A 22,764-nucleotide genomic window follows, 5' to 3' on the forward strand; every position below is an offset into this window, starting at 1 on the left:
AGCACATCTGACACCCCCACGTCTGCATTAATGAGTAAAAAGAAAACACCAGGATTACTACGTTGTTAGAATCTGTGCTTAGTTGCTTTCCAAAATGAATTCCTCATTTTAAACTTCAATACATATTATAGTTTATTTTGGGGAAAAACCTTTTGACTCATGTCCTTTAAATAGTATTGCTGACTAGCTCTAATCTTTGGTACTGAGTCTTACTAGATCTACTGTTTGCATAACTTGTGACGTATCATATAAACCAATAATATGTAAAGAGATTGTGTATAGTTTACTTGATACAAATTCTTTTTGTGTAATGAAAGAACACTTCAATGCATGCCTTGGGTTGAACTATTATTTCTAAATCAGTGATAACTAGATTAGTGAAATTTTATTTATAACCATAATTTATCTCAACCAATGTTTTCACAAGTATTTGAAAGTGTAATGAAAATAAATGGGTAAAAGATGCAGACAGAATTCAAGAGATACAAATAAGCACACATAAAAATATGTCATTTTCTCTCTAGTTCCCCCCCATAAAAACGTTGTCATGTGTTAAAGAAATGTCAGTTACAGCAACTTGAGATACTTCCTTTACATCTATTAAATTGGCAAACACATTTAGAAATGTTCTTTCTTGACTTGGGTTAGACAAGTGTTCACTTCATGACTATTTGACAAAACTGTGTTTTGTGCACACTTCTGTACCTGTAACAGAAGACGTTGGGAAACATTTTCACCGCTTTTGCAAGTAAGTCTTTCACTGGAACTTGTTCTAAGGAAATATGCACAAAGAAGTTCTCTGTAGTATTTTCTAAAATGAAGAATTGGAAACTACCAAATCATCTACCAAAACAGAAATGGTTTAGCAAATTACAGTAACGAAGGAAAATTACAAAATATTATGGTAGTTGTAGAGACCTAAAGCACATTTTTGATAGCATATTACAAAACAATGATTTGCCATCACATAAACCTATATACATATGCATAAGGATTAGAAGAGAGTACTATTAAAAATCATAAAGGAGCTCTGGGTAATTTTCTCCATAAATTTTTTATTACTCTTAGATTATCTTTACCACAGAGAGCACAGAACATGTGATTAAAATGCAAAGGACAGGAACATCCCACTGGCAAGGACTACTCATGTCTAATCACAGTGTGATCATTAAATATTCTGTCCAAATGTACTCAGAACACTTGGGATGTTTACAGAATATGGCAGAAGAAGGAAATCTAAGAGAGGAAGAGCTGTGTGGAATTGATCTTTTATTTTGCTTCTTTTATTTTCAATTTTAGATGCTCTGGAAGTTATTTTTTCTTCCAAGTTTAGATCGATCTTAAGACAATCCATGGAATTTATTAAAATCTCACTGAGTTCCTACTCTCAATCTTACAATGTTGCTGGGGAAACAAGGTATTCACCTGTATTCTGAAAAAAAAATTGAGAATCAAGGATGAAAGTTAATAGTTTGTCTACTGCAAAAGATATGTTATTTATTGCTAAATGAACTGCACCACCAACCTCAGGCAAAAATGCTCAGTGAGGCTGGAGCCGGGTATGGTGGTCAGCAGAGGCTTTCAAGATAGTGGGAGGTCAATGGGATCTAAAGCCTGGCCCGGGGACTGGTGGAAAAGAACATGAAGAAGTTTCCATGAGGATGGGAGATTAATACCCGAAGTGCAAGGGTGGGAATAAAGAAAAAAACAAGAACTGTTTGCTCGAAGAGATTATCTAGGGCTCCATTAAGTTAAGGAATCTAGATGTGCCCTGTTGGTAACAGGGAGTTACCAAGGTTGAACAAGAGCAAGTGCTCAAAGAAGTGGTTGGGAGACTCTCTGGAAGCAGAGGATAAGACAGGTTAAATGCTGCACACAGCTGGTGAAGGGAGTAGGCAAGAGTCCAGGTTAGAAGAGACTCAAAATATGGAAAGAATAGACAAGGAAACATGAAAACGTGGGAAAAAAATCCAGGTCTGTGGAGGATGAAAATCAGGGCTTCAGCCTTACCACTTACTATAACTCCTCTAGGCAATGAATCACTTTACCAAGCCACAGCTTTCTCATCTGTAAAACAAATGACAATCTGCCCTTAGTGATACTGTCAGAGGATCAAAGGGGCAGGGCCATGGTAAGCAAATGACAAACAGCACTGTAAGTTTAAGTTAGGAAGAAGGAACTCATGCAATGACATGTTGGATAGACACATCTTTGGGCAAAAGAGAGGAAGACAATTCCAAGGTCTGGAACCTGCAAAATGGGACTTTTACCCACCCCACCCCCTCATTTGCAACTGTTCATGAAATTCAACAAAATTATTTCCCTGCATTTTAAGTTTAATGATTTGCTTTTTGGATCACCTTCAGAAATGGTTATACTGAGTTTACTTTCTAGAAGATGCAGAAACAGTAAAAGAACAGAGCCACTTCAGATCACTCAAGGGGCTGTTCCATTTCCAAAACACACTGACTTTTGAAAAGTTCCTGAATTGGTTGGGTAAAATGTCTGAAGTGGTGGGGGGAAAAGCAAAACAAAGTCTTAACTACAGAATATATTTTTAAGGAAATGCAGCTTTATTACTTTCAAGTATAAACAACTTCGGCTTGGCTAACCAAATTCGCCTAATTGAGGGCATCTGCTTTAATGTACAGATGTAAATGATTTATAGTTAGCACAATCACTCACTGGTAAAGACTGCTTCTATGATGCAAGAAAATAACTTCGCATCTTAGAGACATCTTGTTCCATAATCACTCCACTATTTGCTAAGCAATCCCTTCTTACCCCTACCCACACAGTTCAAATATAAACTTTATCTCACTTCCTCTAAATCACAACATACATCAAATTAGTGAAACATGAGTTGATTACTTTTCCCACATTGCTACAGATGTTGGATTGGTGACAGAACTATCTTTTCAACCTGAGCATTCTCATCAAGTATACTAAGTCTAAATCAGTGAAATCTGTCTGTTTCACAATCTGAGTACAAAGACACCAAAACATTATGAGCTTTTATGATCTGAATTAGTAATTTTCCAGGGCTGAATATTAAGAACACATATTTACTTGGGCATATTTATGAAGAGCAAAAGCAGCTGAATTCTTTAGGCTACAATAATTAAGTGGGTTTACACTGGTCAGGATTGAATTACTAAATTTAAACAACTGAACTGTTCTGGGAAAGACTGGAAACACTGACACATCCTGACAGCTAAACAGCTTTCTGCACTGAGCATGACCATTCAGTCTGATTAGGCTGATGGGAATGGTGCAAAGACTACTCAGGAATCCATCTGAGGATTTATTCTGAAAAACTTCCACTTTCCTAGAGCAGGCACAGGGGGAACCTTTGATTAGAGACACTGCCAAAGATGGCTAATGGGTATTTTGTCAAAAATAACGAATCTGTTCTTTTCATCAGATACTCTGAATGCTGCATAATTCTCAAGAGTGCCTTAGTTGCCTTAAACCAAGCAAAAGCACCAGCATAACCAAGTAGGAAGGCTGTGTCAAGGAGACAGACCTAAAGGGCTTCTCCCCTATCCTGACAAGTGTGTCCAAAGGCAAAGGTGACAAAACTGCATCATAAGTAGCAATCTATGCTACTTGCTTCCCTAAGAGAAAGGCAAGTGGCTTCAGACACCAAGGCCCAGAGGAGGAGGTGCAGAAAGCTATAAAAGTGATGTTGGGGCCAGGCGCGGTTTCTCACGCCTGTAATCCCAGCACTTTGGGAGACCAAGGCAGGCGGATCACGAGATCAAGACCATCCTGGCCAACATGGTGAACCTCTGTTTCTACTAAAAATACAAAAATTAGCTGGGCATGGTGACACACACCTGCAGTCCCAGCTACTTGGGAGGCTGAGGCAGGAGAATCGCTTGAACCCTGGAGGCAGAGCTCAAGACTGTGCTACTGCACTACAGGCTGGCGACAGAGTGAGACTCGTCTCAAAAAAAGAAAAGCAATGCTGGTAGGATTCACCTCTAGGCAACCTGCAAGCCACACAGTAAGGACCTCAAGTTGCCAGCTGTGTTTGGTCAAAGAAATGTGTAAAGCCAGGATCCACTATCCTATGCTGATTCTGTTAGAACAAAATGCCTAACCTAATAGAAACAATTTCTTCATGTCTAAAATAAATACTGTTTCCAAAAGTATTTCCTGTTTTACAAATGGAAGGCAGTAATCATTTTCCTATGAACAAACACTAGAATGATATAAATCCTCAAACTTCACCAAGTGCTTTCAACAGCCAGAACAGAGTGATTTTTAAACTATGAAAAATGAATTGCAAACTTTACAATTTAATAGCAATGTTCCCCATGTTTCACTCATGAGCAGATATCCAACTGCATGCATTTCCTGCAGAACTTCCAAGTCCAGTCCTTGGAAGGATTTTCTTCCTATTTCTCCAATAGGTCTAAAATGTCAGGTTAGAGTCAGATTTGGCAATGTGGATTACTTCAAAGCGGGAGGAAACCATTCCTTTGGAATGATGACAAAATCTACTAGAAACTTCACACATCCACTCAGCTCTCCTGGATCCCTGTCCACATCACGAGGCCTAAAGTTGTTACGGTAGCCTTTACAAACCTGAGAGGCCCCTTGCTTCCACACCACAGTGTCACCAAGAAATCAGATCTCATAAGAATCGATGGGGCTTACCTTCTCATGACAGAATTTTTCCGAAATGAGAATATTCACAAAAGAGGGAAAGGCAATTCCCTCACTTTTGCACTAAGGAAGCCAAAGGTCGGTGTGTGCAATGAGAGTAAGGAATAGCTTTAGTTATTCCCTACCCACTTCTTACTCTAACTTCCCATTTTGCTTTCTTTTGCAAAAAGGATGAGCTAGTTTACCATTTTTATAAAAACTGGCAATAGTATGAATAAATCCAGCATCTATACAGCAGTTAAGTAAAATCTCAGGCCAAATAAAGGCCTCTGTGGGGAAGACTTGACATTAGGACTCTAATTACTGCCTGAAGAACTGCTGTCAAAATCCAGCTGCATGATCATGCCACTGCACTCCAGCCTGGATGACAGAGCAAGACTGCCTAGGGGGAAAAAAAATTCCAGAGACATCAAGTACCACCTTGATGACTTCTGTATTCACCACTAAAAACTGAAATAGAACATATCATACAAGCCTCAAGTCAGGCAGTTTTATAAAACTTTTCCCACAAGTAAGCTATAGGACAGATCTTAAAAAGTGAGGTGGGGTGGAGACAGTCATTAGATCAGTAATCTCAGTTACCTGTTCAGGCTTGATTACAAAGTAAAAAGTCATTTACCCTCATCATTGCCCAAAGTGTCCTGGGGCTTCTGAAAAATAGATTCAGCTGTGATTCTAGTTCTATTTCTAGAAGGACTAAGCAGAGCTCATGTACAGAACTCAATGCAAGATGGATTAAACTCAGATTTCGTGGGATAGAGAAAGATAGTCTTCTTTTGCTTAAACCCCACAAAGTGTCAACATGGATATTAATGATACTTGTCCTTGAAATTCACCAGTAATTTCTATTAACTTCACAGCACCCAGAGGTCCAGTCTGTCTTTATGCTAATGCAGATTCTGGAAAAGATAGGTCCCCACTCTAGAGCTTACATCATTCTCAGCTCTGCTGGCAACCCTTTTTCCCACGTGTAAAATGGATATGCTTTAAACTAGAGTCAGCAAGAAGGAATAACTCATGTTCCCAGACATAAGCTTTCACTGAGGTTCCAATTCGCATGTTCATCTTCAAACTACCTTCCTGTTGGTCTGTGAATGAAATACAAGGGGAGACAGCTGAAGAATGGCTGAGATTCTTCTACTGCTTGCTCCCTCTACTCTCTCCCTGATTGTGACCACTAACAAACATTTCCACTGCTGAAGCACAAAATTACCTAACTGTAGAGAGGGAGGGGGACACATACTGGCAGCCCAGGGACAGGTTTTATTTGGCTCACCTTATTTTAAATTATCTTTAATCAGTTGTTACATTTTAAATATCCAGGATTTCAAATAAAAATCTGGCTTTCTAGCTCCTCCTGAAACAATCTGAAGACCTGCCAACATCAGGCTTATTTCTTCTAATGATAAAACAGAGTTGAATAACTGCCCTATTAGATAAACTTTCCAGAAGACAGCACAATCCTTCCCAGAACGTTTTACTCATTTATGTTACCTGCATGGCTCTCTTAGACAACTGAATTTGTGAACCCTAATCTAGGACAATTCCCTCATTTAAAAGAGGAAGAAAATGATGGTCTTAGAAGAGAAAGTTAACCTGCCTAAGGCCACAGATTAAGTTAGAGGTAAAGGAGGAAGTTAAGTTGGGTTCAGGTATCCTTCTAACATAGCACACTGTGTTTCTCCTTAAACCATGACTTCTATCAGCATTTCTTCAACCAATTACTTAAACTGTCTAAGTGGAATCAGGTACATTTCCCTTTTCCTCATCCTTTTCATATCATTGATGTTCTTATAGAAAACTTGGTATCAGTGATTTCATTTAAATATTATCTCCAACCTGAAAGAAACCACAAATCAGAGATCAGACAAAAACACATTATCAACCTTTGCACATTTCAGTAGATGGAAGACCAGAAAGAATCTTATAAATCACTGAGCTTAATACCTGGCTGTACAGACAAGGAAGGTGGTACCCAGAGAGGTTACAGAGTTCCTGGGTAACAGGGCGGGTCTCTAATCTTCCAGCTCAGTGCTCTTTCTGCTATACCAGGGCACCACTGTGCCGTCATCCAGGCTGTTGGGGACTAGCTTCCCTGACATGGAAGCAAAGACTACAGAACCCTCTCACATCTTAAATATGGCCAACCTCGACTCTGCCAAGATCTAAGGTTTAGAATGAGTTGCTGACAATCAGTTTATACAATTGGATTTGCACTGGAAGACAGACTTTCTTTAGAACTGGTATTTGGTGGAAGTTTTAACACTGGCTCTTATAAAAGCTAAGCCCCATGTGAGAAAAGTTGCTGTAACAACATCATAGCACCTTTGCTTCAACTTCAAAAGAAAAAAAGGCAAAAAGCTTTAATAACAGACAATGTGACTTCACAGGCAACCAATTAGCAGATTAACAAATCATTTAACTTTCTTTACTTAAAACCAATACTCAAGAAAGATGAACCCAAAATGCATCCTCTTACACTGACCAACATAACTAAGTACAAATGAAGTCAATGGTGTACCCCATTAGCATGCTGCATTGTATGTCAATAAAACAAGCCCTCCCCCACCCCGAGCCCTGGCCCCTGGCAAACATAGATAAATGATTGTGCACTGCGTGATGATACCATTAGGTGAGAACTTTGGTTCATGCAGTCGGCTGCCCCAGAGGTTGCACCCAAAACCTGCAGCCCTGGCACCCAAAGTCAGTCAGCAGTGGTGGCTCATGGTGTCAGCCGTGCTCCTTCCACAACACCAAGTGAATACTGTGGTCAGGCATGCTGGTGGCAAAGACCAAGCCCGTGTCATTGTGCCCATCCAGTCCATTCAGCCAGGATGCTTCGCCTGCCAGGAAGCTTGAGCCTCTCTTTGATTTCCTGTACTCTGGCAGAGGCCAGCGACTAATCAGGCTCTCTGTCCGCAAGTCCATGATGTACAGGTATCGGTTGTCAAACAGCAGAGCAAAGATATCTCCAAAGCCAAGCAAGGCCAAGTTTGCTATCTCAGGAGTCTTGATGACCCTACAAGGATAAGAGTTAGGGACTGTGAAAGAAGGCAACTGTGCTTCTGTTTATGCTACTGTAATCTTTCCTGGACCCATTTAAAAGCAATATAAAATTCAAGCAAATTTTAGTTAAATGTTTTTGATAAAAAGTAAAACATAAGGAGAAAAAGCTCAGCCCAGTTGTAAAAAACCGGGGTGGAGGGCTTCAGTCATCATATATCACTGGCATGTAAGGGAAAGGTGGTGTTTGATGAAAGTCTTTTTGTTTTTTTTTTTGCTTGTTTGTTTTGAGACAGCGTCTCACTCTGTCACTCACACTAGAGTGCAGTGGTGCGATCTCAGCTCACTGCAACCTCTGCATCCCAGGTTCAAACGATTTTCCTGCCTCAGCCTCCCTAGTAGCTGGGATTACAGACGCTCCTGCTAATCAGTACTTTGTTAAGTACTTCTGCTGCTTCCCAATGCATGCCAAAATGCCTGACACAAAAGTAGGTGCTCAATAAATATCTAAAGAATAAAGTAATGGTGAAATGAACAGAGGCAAATGCAAATTCCTACAAAGGAAATCTAAAGGAGGCTAGGAAGCCCAGCACAGTGGCTCATGCCAGTAATCCCAGCATTTTGGGAAGACAAGGCGGGTGGATCACTTGAGGTCAGGAGTTTGAGAACAGCCTGGCCAACAGGATAAAACCTCATTTCTACTAAAAATACAAAAAATTAGCTGGGCGTTGTGGCAGGTACCTGTAATTCCAGCTGCTCGGGAGGCTGAGGCAGGAGAATCGCTTGAACCCAGGAGGTAGAGGTTGCAGTGAACTGATATCACACCACTGCACTCCAGCTTGGGTGACAGAGTAAGACTCTGTCTCAAAAAAAATTAAATTAAATTAAAATTAAAATTAAGGAGGCTAGGAAAAACAGCTAGAAAGTCTGGTAGGTCCCATATCATCAACGTAAAGCAGGGTATAAACAGAAAACACAAAAAGTAGATGGCTACAGGGACAGGGCTTAAGATCTGTGAAGATCAGCTGATTCCAAAGACTGAAACACAAATATGTTGCAGAATAGAGCACAAGTCTTGACAGGTTTGTGGCTTTCATTTTGATCACTTTAGAACTGTAAACAGACATCCCTGCTGTGCAGAGTCTGGGTCCTTGAACATAAGTAACCTTATATGATGCAGAAATAACCTAACTCAAGCAATCTACATCATATCTCGGACTTACTGAGTAACATGCTGTTATCTATGCTTTGCTTCTTTTCAATTAGCTTCAAAGCTAAGTAGCCCTACCTGGTCCTAGCAATTGAGGCCAGAGGATTTGTAGTTAGTTTCAAAAGAGGTTGGTTTATTTGTGTTTAGAAGGAAAAAAGCAGACACAAGACAGACTCTTTTCAGAGAAAAATCTGAAACCGGCAATTCCTACCAGCAAACAGTCTTACAGGTTTATTACTTGAAGCTATTATTCAAACACTAAAAGCTAACAAAACTTTCATCTAGGACTCTAGGATATCTACATGCCACTATGAGTCAGAAGCATACATAAGAAAGCAGATGTGGGACCAAATTGAAACCTTTAGAGACACTAAGCATTAAAATAACTATGACATCTCTATCCCACCTTGCCTTGGCACCTTCCCTCCTAAAATTTTAATTCAAAATAAAAACAATATTATAGATGTGATTTTCCCATAGTAATTGAATATTTTGCTTTGCAAAATATCACATTCTTTCAAAACTCTCTTTTCCCGTTTTTGGTGTCCCTAGCTTTCTAGTACCATAAGTATATATGCCTATTGGATAATCCAGCCATGCATGGATGGAGAAATGTTGGAATATGATGGGCGAGAGGTGGAATGCTGGGCAAGGCCCTTATCCTGTCTCAGCTCAGTTCCCCCAGCCACAAGAGGAAAAGCTTATGAAATGGAATGGTTTCAGTCTTTTTCCTCAAAGCATAAATATCAAACATTTCTATAACTAATTCTGACAGCTCTGAAACCTAAATGATTAGAAATGTTGGTCTGACCCCAGGAAGACATAAATGGGGTTGCACCTTTGTGACCAGACAGACGAGGCCCACCAAAGTTTGTGGTTACTGTAATCAGACCTCACACAAGCTGACCTCAAATAATCACGCATAAAAACAATGAATAGAATGTTCAATTTTCTGTACTCCTCCAAGTCAGCATTTCCTGAACCATGCTATGGAATGCTAACTTTGTGAGTTGTTATTAATAATAGGTGTGTGTACAACAGGGTAAAACAAATTCAAACAGGTTTCTTTATACGGGGCCTTTCAGACTTATTATTAATCAAGATCTGCCAGGTGGTGTCAAATTGCGCCACTGCACTCCAGCATTTAAGTCACTTTATAGATGATGACATTGAGCTATAGATTAGTTTAAAAACTTAAACAACATAACACAGCCCATAAGAGATGGCACCACATCTTAATCTGAGGCTTGTCTATCACCAAAGTTCTCTTAATTACCACATGGCACACTGGCTTCCATCAGCCTCAAATATGCTAATAGATACTGTCAATCTCCAAGAGGATTTTAAACTATACAGTGAATCCCAAAATTATTTGTCTATAGACTGCTGCTGCTTCTTATTTCTTTGGAGAGAAACCCTGCAAGTTATATTTTTCTCTAAGTATCTCTGTCTTTTTACTAGTCAACATAAGGTCATTCGATCCCTAGATACCAATAAAGTTTACCAAGTTTGTAAAACAATGCATAATTTCAACTGAATATGAAGCAGAACTTAAAATACTAGAACTGAAGGAGATCTTTAAGATCTTTTCATCCAAGCCAAGCAGGGGACATTCCAGTATATGACTTTTTCATTTGCTTACTTCCTCTAAAATATTTTTCCTGTGTGAGATGTTCAGTATATATAACCCTGTTTACAAGTGATGTAGTAAACATTTGCTAAAAACAAGCTACAGACCAGTACATCCAAACATTTAGTCTTGTCTTTACTACTGAACTGCAGCAGACTTTCAAAGGTAAAGCGTGAGGTCGAAGAAACATTACCTTAGAATATCGTAACTGGCAAAGTCCCACTGGTACAGACCAAGTGCTGAACTACAGACAATGTATTTGCCATCAAAATGAAGTCTTGGCTGCAGGCAAATACTTCTATCCTCAGAGACAGACAATGTCTTTAAGCACTTGCAGTTGATTTCTCTCCCAATTGGCCAAATCTACAGAAAAAAGAAAATGAGGAAAGATGAGAGATCACATCACTACAGAAAAGCTTGTCCTTAAAATGGTCTGCATATGCTGAAGTCAGACAGAAAGCGAAGTATACTGGGAAGACCACAGGTTTTATAGCCAAGAATCACAGGTTCAAGTCTTAATTCTCCTGTGCAATCTTGGGTAAATTATTTAATTTTTCTTAACCTCAGTTCTTGCAATAAAGATAATACCTATCACATGGGACAGTTTAAAACATGCAATAATGGGCTAGGTGCGGTGGCTCACGCCTGTAATCCCAGCACTTTGGGAGGCTGAGGCAGGTGGATCACCTCAGGTCAGGAGTTCAAGACCAGCTTGACTAACATAGTGAAACCCCATCTCTACCAAAAATATAAAATTCAGCCAGGCGTGGTAGCACAAGCCTATAATCCCAGTTACTTGACAGGCTGAGGCAGGAGACTCTCTTGAACCTGGGAGACAGAGGTTGCAGTGAGCTGGTATTATGCCACTGCACTCCAGCCTGGGTGACAAGAGCAACAATCCATCTCAAAAAAAAAAAAAAAAAGACGCAATAAGAATATGAGAGTGCTTTGTAAAGTTTGCAAACCATTATAATAAATATTTATGTTTTCACAGCTTAGATCTAAGAACTAAGGAGGGTAGGAGATATGTAAGACAGTATTAAGACTGGGCCAGGTGCAGTGGCTCATGCGTGTAATTCCAGCACTTTGCAAGGCCAAGGCAGACAGATCATGAGGTCAGGAGTTCGAGACCAGCCTGGCCAATATGGCAAAACCCCGTCTCTATTAAAATGCAAAAATTAGCCTGGTGTAGTGGCAGGCACCTGTAGTATCAGCTACTCAGGAAGCTGAGGCAGGAGAATCGCTTGAACCAGGGAGGCGGAGATTGTAGTGAGTCAAGATCACACCACTGCACCCTAGCCTGGGCAACAGAGCAAGACTCCATCTCAAAAAAATATATATATTAAGAATGAGCTGAACATAAATTTATGTGAATTTCTTTTTCATTTACAAATCCAAGTTAAGAAACTGCATAGAACATAGAGCTAGTGAATCCTTTTTTCAGTGGCTTTAAAATGGCTTGGACTAAGACATTCCCATTCTTCTTCCTAGAATGTTCACCCTTTACCATACCATCTTAATTTTCTTATGTTTCCCAGTTTTTCTTTGATGAAGCAAATTAATGGAGAAACAAACGTCACCTTAATCTCATATTTGTCTGCACTTAAGAGGATGTAGTCTCCGGGACTGTGCAAGAGAGATTTGACTTTGCATTTCTGCAAAACTACCTGCAAATATAAACATCCATATTACAGAAAGATCCATTTAATGCTGTTTCTATAATGATTTTGTTCTTTAAATTAAAATACGAAAATGAGCTTAAAATATGCTAGAATAGCTAATCCATAACTCCATTACCAAATTAACCTCTACTAAAAGTTTTACTACCATATTCTCTGTTATTATCAGTATCTAAGGGTCTAATGTTAGCCAAGTGAGATGGCAAATGCCAATAATCCTAGTGACTCATAAGGCTGAGGTGGGAGGACTGCCTGAGCCCAGGAGTTGGAGGATGCAGTGAGCTATGATTGAGCCACTGCACTCCAGCCTGGGCAACAGAGCAAGACTATTAAAAAAAAATGTGTCTAAATGTTGGCAGCATTTAATCTTAGCAGTCGTCTAGAAGCAAACATTAGGACTGATTTTTAAAAATTGGCCGGGCAAGGTGGCTCACGCCTGTAATCCCAGCACTTTGGGAGGCTGAGGCAGGTGGATCATGAGGTCAAGAGATCGAGACCATCCTGGCCAACATGGTAAAACCCCATCTCTACTAAAAAATACAAAAATTAGCTGGGCGTGGTGGCACATGCCTGTAGTCCCAGCTACTCAGAGGATGAGGCAGGAGAATTGCTTGAACCCAGGAGGCAGAGACTGCAGTGAGCCAAGACTGTACCACTGCACTCTAGCCTGGCACCTAGTGACAGAGCAAGACTCTGTCTCAAAAAAAATTAAAAATGTAACTTAAGAAAAGAAACAGAAAAGAAAAAAGCCCACAGGCACTCAAGTAGATGCAGATGATATGCTTTCAGAAGCATGTGCATCATAAAGGAGAAAGCACTGGACTTGGGACCAGAATCTGCCATATGCTGACTTTGCAACCTTGGGCAAGACCATTTAAACTGTCAGTTTCCTGATTTTTACAATAGGAGACAAGCACCTATTACCTTCCCTCATTTAATTATAGTAAATATACTATAACAATGTAAATTAGAGTAGTAATATATAGTAAAAGCTAACATTCCATTAGCATTTGAGATAGTCTGTAAACATTAGGTTCTAACTATTTTTGTAATAAATCAGCATAAGGTGAGAGGGAAGCAGGGTTCACTCATTCAGAAGGCTGGACTGCAGACTCAACTGGAATAGACCGACATTACCATCTGTGTCCTAGCCCAATCAACTGTGTTTTCCACAACACCAAACTGCCTTACACTATAAAACTTTTCTATGTAAAAAGTTAACGTTAAGTTTTTTGTTTTGTTTTGTTTTTTAATTAGCAGCCAGGTGCGGTGGCTCACGCCTCTAATCCCAGCATTTTGGGAGGCTGAGACGGGTGGATCACCTGAGGTCAGAAGTTCGAGACCAGCCTGGCCAAGACGGTAAACCTCGTCTCTACTAAAAACACAAAAAGTTAACTGGGAGTGGTGGCAGGCACCTGTAATCCCAGCTATTCGGGAGGCTGAGGCAGGAGAATCACTTGAACCCGGGAGGTGGAGACTGCAGTAAACCAAGATTGTGCCATTATACTCCAGCCTGGGGAACAAGAGTGAAACTCCATCTCAAAAAAATACAAAAAAAAAAAAAAATTAAAATTAAATTTAAAAAATTAGCTGGGTGTGGTGGCATACGCTTCTAGTGCTAGCTACTCAGGAGGCTGAGGTGGAGGATCACTTAAGCCTCAGGATTCGAGGTTGCAGAGAGCTATGATCATGCCACCGCACTCCCACCTGGGCAACAGAGTGAGACTCTGTATAAAAACAACAAATGAACAACAAAAAAGAAAAAACTTAATGTGCCCAATACATAATTACGGTCTTACAAACTACTCTCCCTTTAGCCCCAACTATTTCAAAAAAAGATATAATCATCCACCAAATCTAAAACCCACCAGTCACCTCTGATTCTTTCTTCTTCTTGGTTTCCCACGATGAATCTGCAAGGCCAGGTGGCTTTATCTTAAAGATATATCCTTTATGGGTGCTCTTTTCATTATTGCCAGCCAAATCTAAGTTACGGGTGGGTATCTTCTGGTTAGACTATCTACTGCCAAAGCCAAATGGTCACCCTGTATCTGATTGTGCCCAACACTAGTCCATTCTTCATTCAGCAATTAATTTTCTTAAAACACACATTGCACCACACACTTGCTCAGAACTTGTGGATTGCTTTCCAGAATACTTCTGATGATATCCACCATACTTACTGTGGCTTTACAGATCATACAGGATGACCACCTCTCTGCCCATCTCCCCAGCATGGCTCCACTGGCTTAAGTCCAGGTCATCAAATGTTCTAAGTTCTTTCCCACTCCTGGGCTTATGCATATACTGTACCCTCTAAAACAATCTTTCGGCTACTCTTTCCACAGCTATCTCCTATTTATTCTTCAGGTTAAATCCCCTTTTCAAAAAGCTTTCTCTGAACTACTTTCCTAAACTGCCTTTTTTTTTTTTTTTTTTGAAATAGAATCTCACTTGGAGTGCAGTAGTGCAATCTTGGCTCACTGCAACCTCTGCCTCCCAGGTTTCAAGTAATTTTCCTGCCTCAGCCTCCAGAGTAGCTGGCATTACAGTTACCTGCCACCATGCCTGGCTAATTTTTATACTTATAGGAGAGACATGGTTTCACCATGTTGGCCAGGCTGGTCTTGAACTCCTGGCCTCAGGTGATCCACCTGCCTCAGCCTCCTAAAGTGCTGGGATTACAGACATGAGCCGCTGTGCCTGGCCTTAGACTTTCTTGTAGAACACTGTACTGTTCCTTCATAAAACTTAACACAGTTTGTTTCCTCAGCCCCTCATAGAATGGCAAACTCAAGAAAAGTGCTTCTGCATGGCATATCCATTATTAATACTGCATTTGATCCTCACAACAATCTTGTTTTAAAAACTAGAAAACATTACGATATTTTGCTAAAGATCCTGTGCAGTTTTCTTTGTCCTACTTCTTGTAAACATTATTTTTTCAAAATGAAAATTGCTTTTCTGATTAAAAAACATCTTTATTCTAAAAGTAAAAATGCACCCACAATCCCACGAGAAATACCCACCTTCAACATTTTGATGAACACATTCAGAAACCGATTATCACACTCTACCTATTATGTAACTTATGTAAACTGTTTTATTTGCCCCCTTTATCCACCTAAATATATTGCGGGCATCTTTCCATGTCCATAAGTCATGCATTTGCTAAACTATTTATAAAGTACCTTATACTTGCTCTTGTATACCATCATGCTTTGTGGTTACATCAATTCCATCTTATGACTCACCTAACACTTAAAAGGCAGTGTCTAACATCCTTCACCCTCTCCCTCAAAAAGCCTGACAAGAAGATTTCTTCTAAGTCTTCCTACCTTGGTGACCCATTCCGTGTGCCCGGTGAGTGTGTTCAGGCATGTCCCAGCAGATAAAGCCCATACTTTCACAGTGAAGTCTGCAGAGCCACTCACCAAGATATCCAGTTCATCATTGTAGTCCACACTAAACACTAGTGCATATAATATACACAAAGTTAAAACATGTCTCTGTCAGTGAGCTCTTTTAGAGTTCAATAATGTTTATTTTCCCCACTGCCCAATTACATAATTTCCCAACCAGAGACACTGTAATGGTGCTATTCAACTAGCAATTTTATGATAAAAGTATTTCAAAATTATTATTATAGATTATTCTAAGCTGGAAAGTCCCAGGAATAATAAAATCTCTTTTATATGTGGTGAGACGCAAAACAAGTGTTGGAGACAATGGCATTCCTTCTTAGGACTGCCTGTCTGATACTACACCATACTTTATCTAATTTATGCAGGAAAACAGAACATACATGGTCCTACTCCGATACACAATAAGAGTAAGACAAATGTAAAGAATGGAAGCTGCAAAACAGCACCCAGACTCAAGAAAAGCCAATGCAAAGACAGAAAAAATAAAACAAAAACAAGGATCTCAAAGGTCAGATTAAGCCATTCACTCAAAACAGTGTCTGAATTTCTTCACGGCTGTATCCCCAGTGCCAAAAACAGTGTGTGTGCAGTATAGTGAGTCCTCAAATATTTATTTTCAAATGTATGCCAAATTCTAAAGGAACATTAGGGACCCAGAGATGAAGACACTGATTCTTCCTTTAAGAAACTCAGTATAAGTAGAGGGTGGAGGAGGAAGCCCAGAAAAAATAAATGTTTACCTCTTGCTAGGGAAACATCAAGGAGAATGACTAACTCTGCCCAGGGGTATCAGGGAAGACTTCAGGGAAGAGGCGATATTGGAGATGGGCCCTGAAGGATGAGTAGAGTTTATCAAGGAAAGAAAAAAGAATATTGCAGGCAGAAGGAACAGTAAAGGCATAAAGTTAAGAAAAACCTCAGCAATGTCTAGGCAACAGTTAGAAAATGTATTAGAGCGAGGTTCTCAAAGTTGATCCTGAATAAAACCACCTGGAAGTCATGGTACATCTTAACATTGTGGAATATAACATTCAGTTTAACATATACTTCCATACATACATGCACCTTCAAATATTAATTTCTCAACAAACAAGTGGTAGCAGGCAGCAAAGACTGAAGAAGAGTATATAGGAAAAACAAAATGAAGCAAAAATATGCGTTTTTATTAGCATAATGGCTAGTTTTACTTCAAAGAACCACTAAGCACCAGGAATGGTGCAAGGAACTCAAGTCACATGGGTGGACAAGACAGGTAGGATCACTGTCCTTATGGAGTTTAGTCTGGTGTGAAAGCAAGATTATCATATTTATATCATGAGTGGTCTATAGTAATACAAGTTACTGGGAAACAGAGGGACCCAACCTGTTAAGGGAGTCCTGAAAGTCTGCTCATAAATGTTACATTTGATATTATAGACTATGAATCTCGGAGGCTAAAACAGTGGGTAAATGGGGGAAACGAAGAAGGGAGCTTCTGCGTAAGAGGCTGGGAAATAGCTCAATTTCTAAACAAAGCTCCAAAAAAAAAAAAGCAACACAGAGAGAAGCTCAAATCTCAAGGCTATATTCAAATGACCAGTTGTTGCAAAAATAAGGCTGCTATACATTTATTAGGAAACATTCAGGTATGTTTCTTTCACCTTATCTCTAGGTGGTAGCTTGTTTTAATCAACTGTCAACCAAGCTCCAACTGGATGTAATCTGTGTAGACCACAATCTAGGAACTACCATCACACCAAATACCTTTCAGCCCTAATGCTACAAATAAAGTGGAATTTACACAAGTAGGATTTACTCAAGTTAGAGGTATGGAATCTGATAAAGGCAAAGGAACTGACTGTTCAACAGGATATAAATGAAACAGGAGTGGGGAGAGAGAGAATGAGAGAGAGAGAAAGAGAAAAAGAATGAGAACTATCCCTCCCACAAGAAGGGTACATAGGAGAAAGCAAGAAAAAGCAAAACTGGGTAAAATATTCCAAATAAGAGTAACTAGAATAAAAGGAAGTAACTGCAGTGACTAAGAAAGAGGGTTGAAAAAAGCAGGTTAAATAAAAAAAAAAAAGTATTTCACATTCTTGGCTCCTGGCTTAAAAGGATGAGGCTAGTAACTGTAAAAACCCTTGAAAAAGGGCAACCCACCCGCCCCCGTGTGCCCCCGAAAGTGCTGGGTCCTGGCTCCGGAACTCCATTCCCAGCAAGCCACAGTGTTGTCAAAGGAGCCTGTCACAAGCTTCTGTTCATCAAACTTCACCGCTGCACAAGTGTGGGTCTGGATGCCATAAACGCACTGCCCTGTGCTCACATCCCACAGCTTTGCAGACAAGTCATCTGACCCTTCAAGAGAAAAAGAGGGAGGTTAATAAGAAAACAGACACACTAAAGAAGGAAAATCAATCCCAAAATCACGGTGTTCTTCAAGCACTCTACTTTACAGCTGAGGAAACCAAAGCATGGAGAGAGTAACACAACTTCCTCAGTCACCAAAATGGAGTCAAAAGCACTAGTACAGAATTCAACCTTTTTAGTTGAGACCTTTTCCCTTAACTTTCCAGCATATAGAAGGGCATTAGACTAAAGCATCCCTTGATGCTTCCACTTGAAAAATTTCATAAATCCTTGGCTCTCTGATTTGAATTAAATAGATGGGTATTACACATGACTACATGTTTACATTTGCATGCTTGTCCGTTACCCAACAGTTCTGAACAAAGAATGCTGAATAGTAAAGGTGCCTGCTGAAACATATTCCACTCTAAGGCAAATCAAAAATAAACCTCAGAGCGTAGGTTAACGTCTACCAAAGCTAACTGCTAACTGCTCCAGCCATCTTGAAATATGTGAAGAAATAAACCTCAAGGAAAACCTGGGATAAATTATCCCCAGACTCTCACAACATAACAAAGAGTTTGTAAAGCCTCTTAAGATTCTGCAGGAAAACGTCAGTTTATTTCAGCCGCTGATGAAAATTCTATACTAATCATGGTGACAATTCAGGACTTTGCTTTAATTAAGTTTAAAATCATAATGATTATTTCATTCTCACAATGTACCTTTAATAAGCCTCAACAAATAAAAAGACATTTTCGACAACTCACTAAATATAGTCACTATGATAATGGCACAATATCCTAGGAAAGCACCAAATGACCAGTTTTTATAAAGCTGAAATGACTAAATAAAGCCAGCCACAATTCCACCTTTAGTCAAGAATCACTGTTTCAGACAATGGAAAAATGGCCATCACTTATGAAAGAGCTAGAGTTTGAATTTTAACCTGGGAAAACTATGACAGCATCCTGAAATAAAGACTGTATTTACTGTTGCTTTACTATTTAGAACTCAGTTTCCTTCTGTATAAAAAGAGGGGTAGGACTTGGTTGGTTCTCAGTGGCCATGTGAGACAGCAGAATCATCTGGGAAGCTTTATTAAAACCCAGAGGCAGGTCCCTATTTTCAGAGAGTCTAACTTGAAAACATCTGAGGTGGGGTCCAATAATCTTAAATATTTGCCAGGTGATTCTAACTCATCAGCAATATTTTGAGAGCCAATGGTCTAGAATGGTGCTATCCAACAGAAAACATAATGCAAATTACATATGTAATTTAAAATGTTCTAACAGCTACATTAAAAAAGAAATGTTGGGCTGGGTTTGGTGGCTCACATCTGTAATCCCAGCACTTTGGGAGATGGGCACTTCGCCTGAGCTCAGGAGTTCAAGACCACCCTGGGCAACATGGTGAAACCTGTCTCTTCTAAAATACAAAAATTAAGCTGGGCATGGTGATGCACACCTATGGTTCCAGCTACTTGGAAGGCTGAGGCATGAGAATCACTTGAGCTCGGGAGGCAGAGGTTGTAGTGAGCCAAGATCACACCACTGTACTCCACAGCTTGGGCTACAGAGTGAATCTCCATTTCAAAAAAAAAAAAAAGAAAAGAAAAGAAATGTTGGCCAACATGTGTCCACTAAAAAAATACAAAAATTAGCTAGGATGACAGTGCAAGCCTGTAGTCCCAGCTACCTGGGAGGCTGAGGCAAGAGAATCACTTGAACCCAGGAAGAGGTTGTAGTGAGCCAAGATCACAACACTGCATTCCAAACTGGGTGACAGAATACTGTCTCAAAAAAAAAAAAAAAAAGGAAACGTGTTAAAATAATTAAATGTATTTTATTTAATTCAATATGTTAAAAATGTCATTTCAACATGTAATCAATACAAATACGGAGATATGTTATGTTCTTTTAGATTGTAAGTCTTTGAAACCCAGTATTTTACATTTCCATTTGGACTAGCTGCTCAAAAGCCACATGGGGCTAGTGGCTACTGTACCGGAGAGCATAAGTCTAGATAGTCTTTAAGGTCTTCAGTTTAGGCATGTTGTGACTGTATTCCTAAGGAGTAGAGTAGGAAGAAAATCATCTTAGGTCCTTTATGAACTTGGTTCTGATTTATTACCAGTGTTCAACTAGGGTCTCATTCATTCATTCAACACATATTTATAGAACTTCTGTGTCAGGCAGGGCTCTTGCTCTCATGGCATTCAGTCTACTTGGGAAGACAAAAAGGCTAAACAAGCAATAATAATTCAGTATAGCAGGTGGTAGGCACTAAAAAAGTCCATAGCAAATACAAGGAGCAGACAAAAAGAGAAAACATCTCAGACGAGGCCCCACTGAGTTTATGACCATGCTCCAACATGTAAGTGGACATGCCTTAGGAGATGGCATGATTGGCTCTTCAACTACACTCCTCTTTTGTTTTTAAGCTATGGTATAGGACTGTTTAAAGAATTTCATGGCTTTAAAAAAAAAAAACAACCAAAACCTTTTCAGTTTTAACTCATTGAAATCTAAAGGATGAATGTTAGCCAGGCCAAAACAAAACTAAACAATGAGTATACGCCAAAACTTTTTCAGTAAGAAACCTGATAGTAAATATTTCAGACTTCGACCTATTGAGTTGCAATTACTCTCTTCTGCTGGATTTGGCCCACAGTCCATAGTTTGCCAATCCCTGGTATATACCTATTAAAGTAACAATTAAATATCTACATACAACACAAAAATAAGTAAAATGGCACTGGGATCAATTCATAAAGAACTATTCGGAATCATTCAAAAAACTAGGAGTTATTTACAATGCTTGTCAAAAAGCACTGCTTAAAACATGAACACTGATTATGAAAATAATTCAGTCTGACTGGGAAATAGTGGCAAGGTTTGGCTGCAAACTGGGTCAGGAAGATGTTTAACTATGACCTTATTTGCATTTCAGAAAGATTACTGTGGCTGTATCATGCAAAATGGTTTGAAGGGGGGAAAACTAGAGGCAAGAAGGTAACTAAAAATTAGGGGAGAGGGCAAACAAAATGTGACATATACATGGAATACACACACATACAAACACACACACACACACACACACACACACACACGTAATGGAATATTATTCAGCCTTAAAAAGGAATAAAATTCTGACACATTATGATATGGAGGAAGCTTGAAGACATCATGCTAAATGAACTAAGGCAGCCACAAAAGAACAAATCATACAAGCATGAGTCCACTTATATTAGGTTCCTAGAGTAGTCAAATTCATAGAAAGTAGAAGGGTAGGCCAGGAGCAGTGGCTCACGCCTGTAATCCCAACACTTGGGGAGGCTGAGGCAGGCAGATCACCTGAGGTCAAGAGTTTAAGACCAGCCTGGCCAACATGGTAAAACCTCATCTCTACTAAAAATACAAAAACAAGCTCGATGCAGTGGCACGTGCCTGTCATCCCAGCTACTCAGGAAGCTGAGGCAGGAGAATTGCTTGAACCTGGGAGGCAGAGGTTGCAGTGAGCCAAGATTGTGCCACTGCACTCCAGCCTGGGTGACAGAGCGAGACTCTGTCTCAAAGAAAAAGAAAGAAAGTAGAATGCTGGTTTTGCCACAGGATGTGGGTGAAGAGGCATGGGAAATGTTTAACTGATAAGAGTTTAGGCTGGGCATGGTGGCTCATGCCTGTAATTCCAACACTTCAGGAGGCTGAAGCAAGAAGATCATTCGAGCCCAGGAGTTCAAGACCATCCTAGGCAACATGGTGAGACCCTCTCTCTACAAAGCATACAAAAATTAGCTGGGCGTGGTGACACACACCTGTAGTCCCAGCTACTTGGGAGGCCAAAGTGGGAGCATCGCTTGAGCCCAGGAGGTAGAAAGTCAGCCAAGATACTGCCACTGTACTCCAACCTCTCCAACCTGTACTACAGAGTGAGACCACATCTCAAAAGATCCCCCCCCAAAAAAACAAAAAAAAATGGATACGGTTTAACTATATAGTGTATTATATACACTGTTTACATAGTTAACAGTGTATAGTGTTTAACTGATACCCGTTTTAGTTTGGGAAGACGCAAAGTTCTAGAAATGGATAGTGGTGGTGACTGCACAACAATGTGAATGTACTTGATGGCACTCAACTGCATGCTTTAAAATGGTTAAAATAGTAAATTTTATGCTCTGTATGTTTTAGCACAACTTGGAAAAAGACAGATTATCCAAACTAATTATTTAAACTAGTTCATAGAGGAAAACACTGTGCTAAAATATAAAAAAATAATCAGGTTGAGTTGAGTTCCATTTTACAGTGATGCAAGTCTACTTCTAAAAATCCTTCAGGAGCCACCATTCTCTGCTCCTTTCTGACTTTATGTCAAGCCTCCCCTCTGGACTCCCATTTGCTGCACTGTCTAACCCAACATGTTTTCAAAGAGGTCACCAGTAATGCAGCATAGAGGTGAAAGAGGACTAAATAAATGTGGACTATTACATCACATAAAAGAAAATAATGCCTCCCTATTCAGTATCTTAAAAATCTGAACAATACTTTAAAAAAAAAAATCAGACTATTTCATAGAACTCTAGATTTCAAGCTTCTCTTGAATATTCAGATCTAATAACTCTGACCCTGAATCCCACCCACATGGTAATAATTTATTACAATGGAGCAGCAGTTGCACTCTTTACAAAGTGTTCCTGATTCACTATAGTCCACACAGAGACTTTTACCTCGCCAGGTCATCTTCCTGGCCGCGGTGTGTATGTTCTATAAGAAAAGAACTGTTCTAATTTATCCATGTATGCCCTCACATTAT

The 22,764-nt window shown here is 39.7% G+C and overlaps 1 protein-coding gene across 4 annotated transcripts in view; it reads right to left on the bottom strand.

Moving 5' to 3' along the window:
- Nucleotides 1-366: 366 nt before the first annotated feature.
- The window catches only part of FBXW2 (F-box and WD repeat domain containing 2), a 32,264-nt gene continuing 9,866 nt past the window's right edge, over nucleotides 367-22,764 (bottom strand). For 3 of the 4 annotated variants that reach the window (XM_078375403.1, XM_017975830.5, XM_035255939.3), the window contains 5 exons: nucleotides 17,764-17,958; nucleotides 15,535-15,668; nucleotides 12,098-12,184; nucleotides 10,711-10,880; nucleotides 367-7,693 (listed from right to left, as the gene is read on the bottom strand). In XM_078375403.1, coding sequence (XP_078231529.1) covers nucleotides 7,405-7,693; nucleotides 10,711-10,880; nucleotides 12,098-12,184; nucleotides 15,535-15,668; nucleotides 17,764-17,958 — 875 coding nt within the window. In that variant the 3' untranslated portion in view covers nucleotides 367-7,404. The remainder of the gene's footprint in view (nucleotides 7,694-10,710; nucleotides 10,881-12,097; nucleotides 12,185-15,534; nucleotides 15,669-17,763; nucleotides 17,959-22,764) is intronic. The other variant, XM_078375399.1, reaches the window with a different exon arrangement.

The sequence above is a fragment of the Callithrix jacchus genome, chromosome 1 (assembly GCF_049354715.1).
Source record: "Callithrix jacchus isolate 240 chromosome 1, calJac240_pri, whole genome shotgun sequence".
In the NCBI taxonomy this organism is placed as follows: Eukaryota; Metazoa; Chordata; class Mammalia; order Primates; family Cebidae; genus Callithrix; species Callithrix jacchus.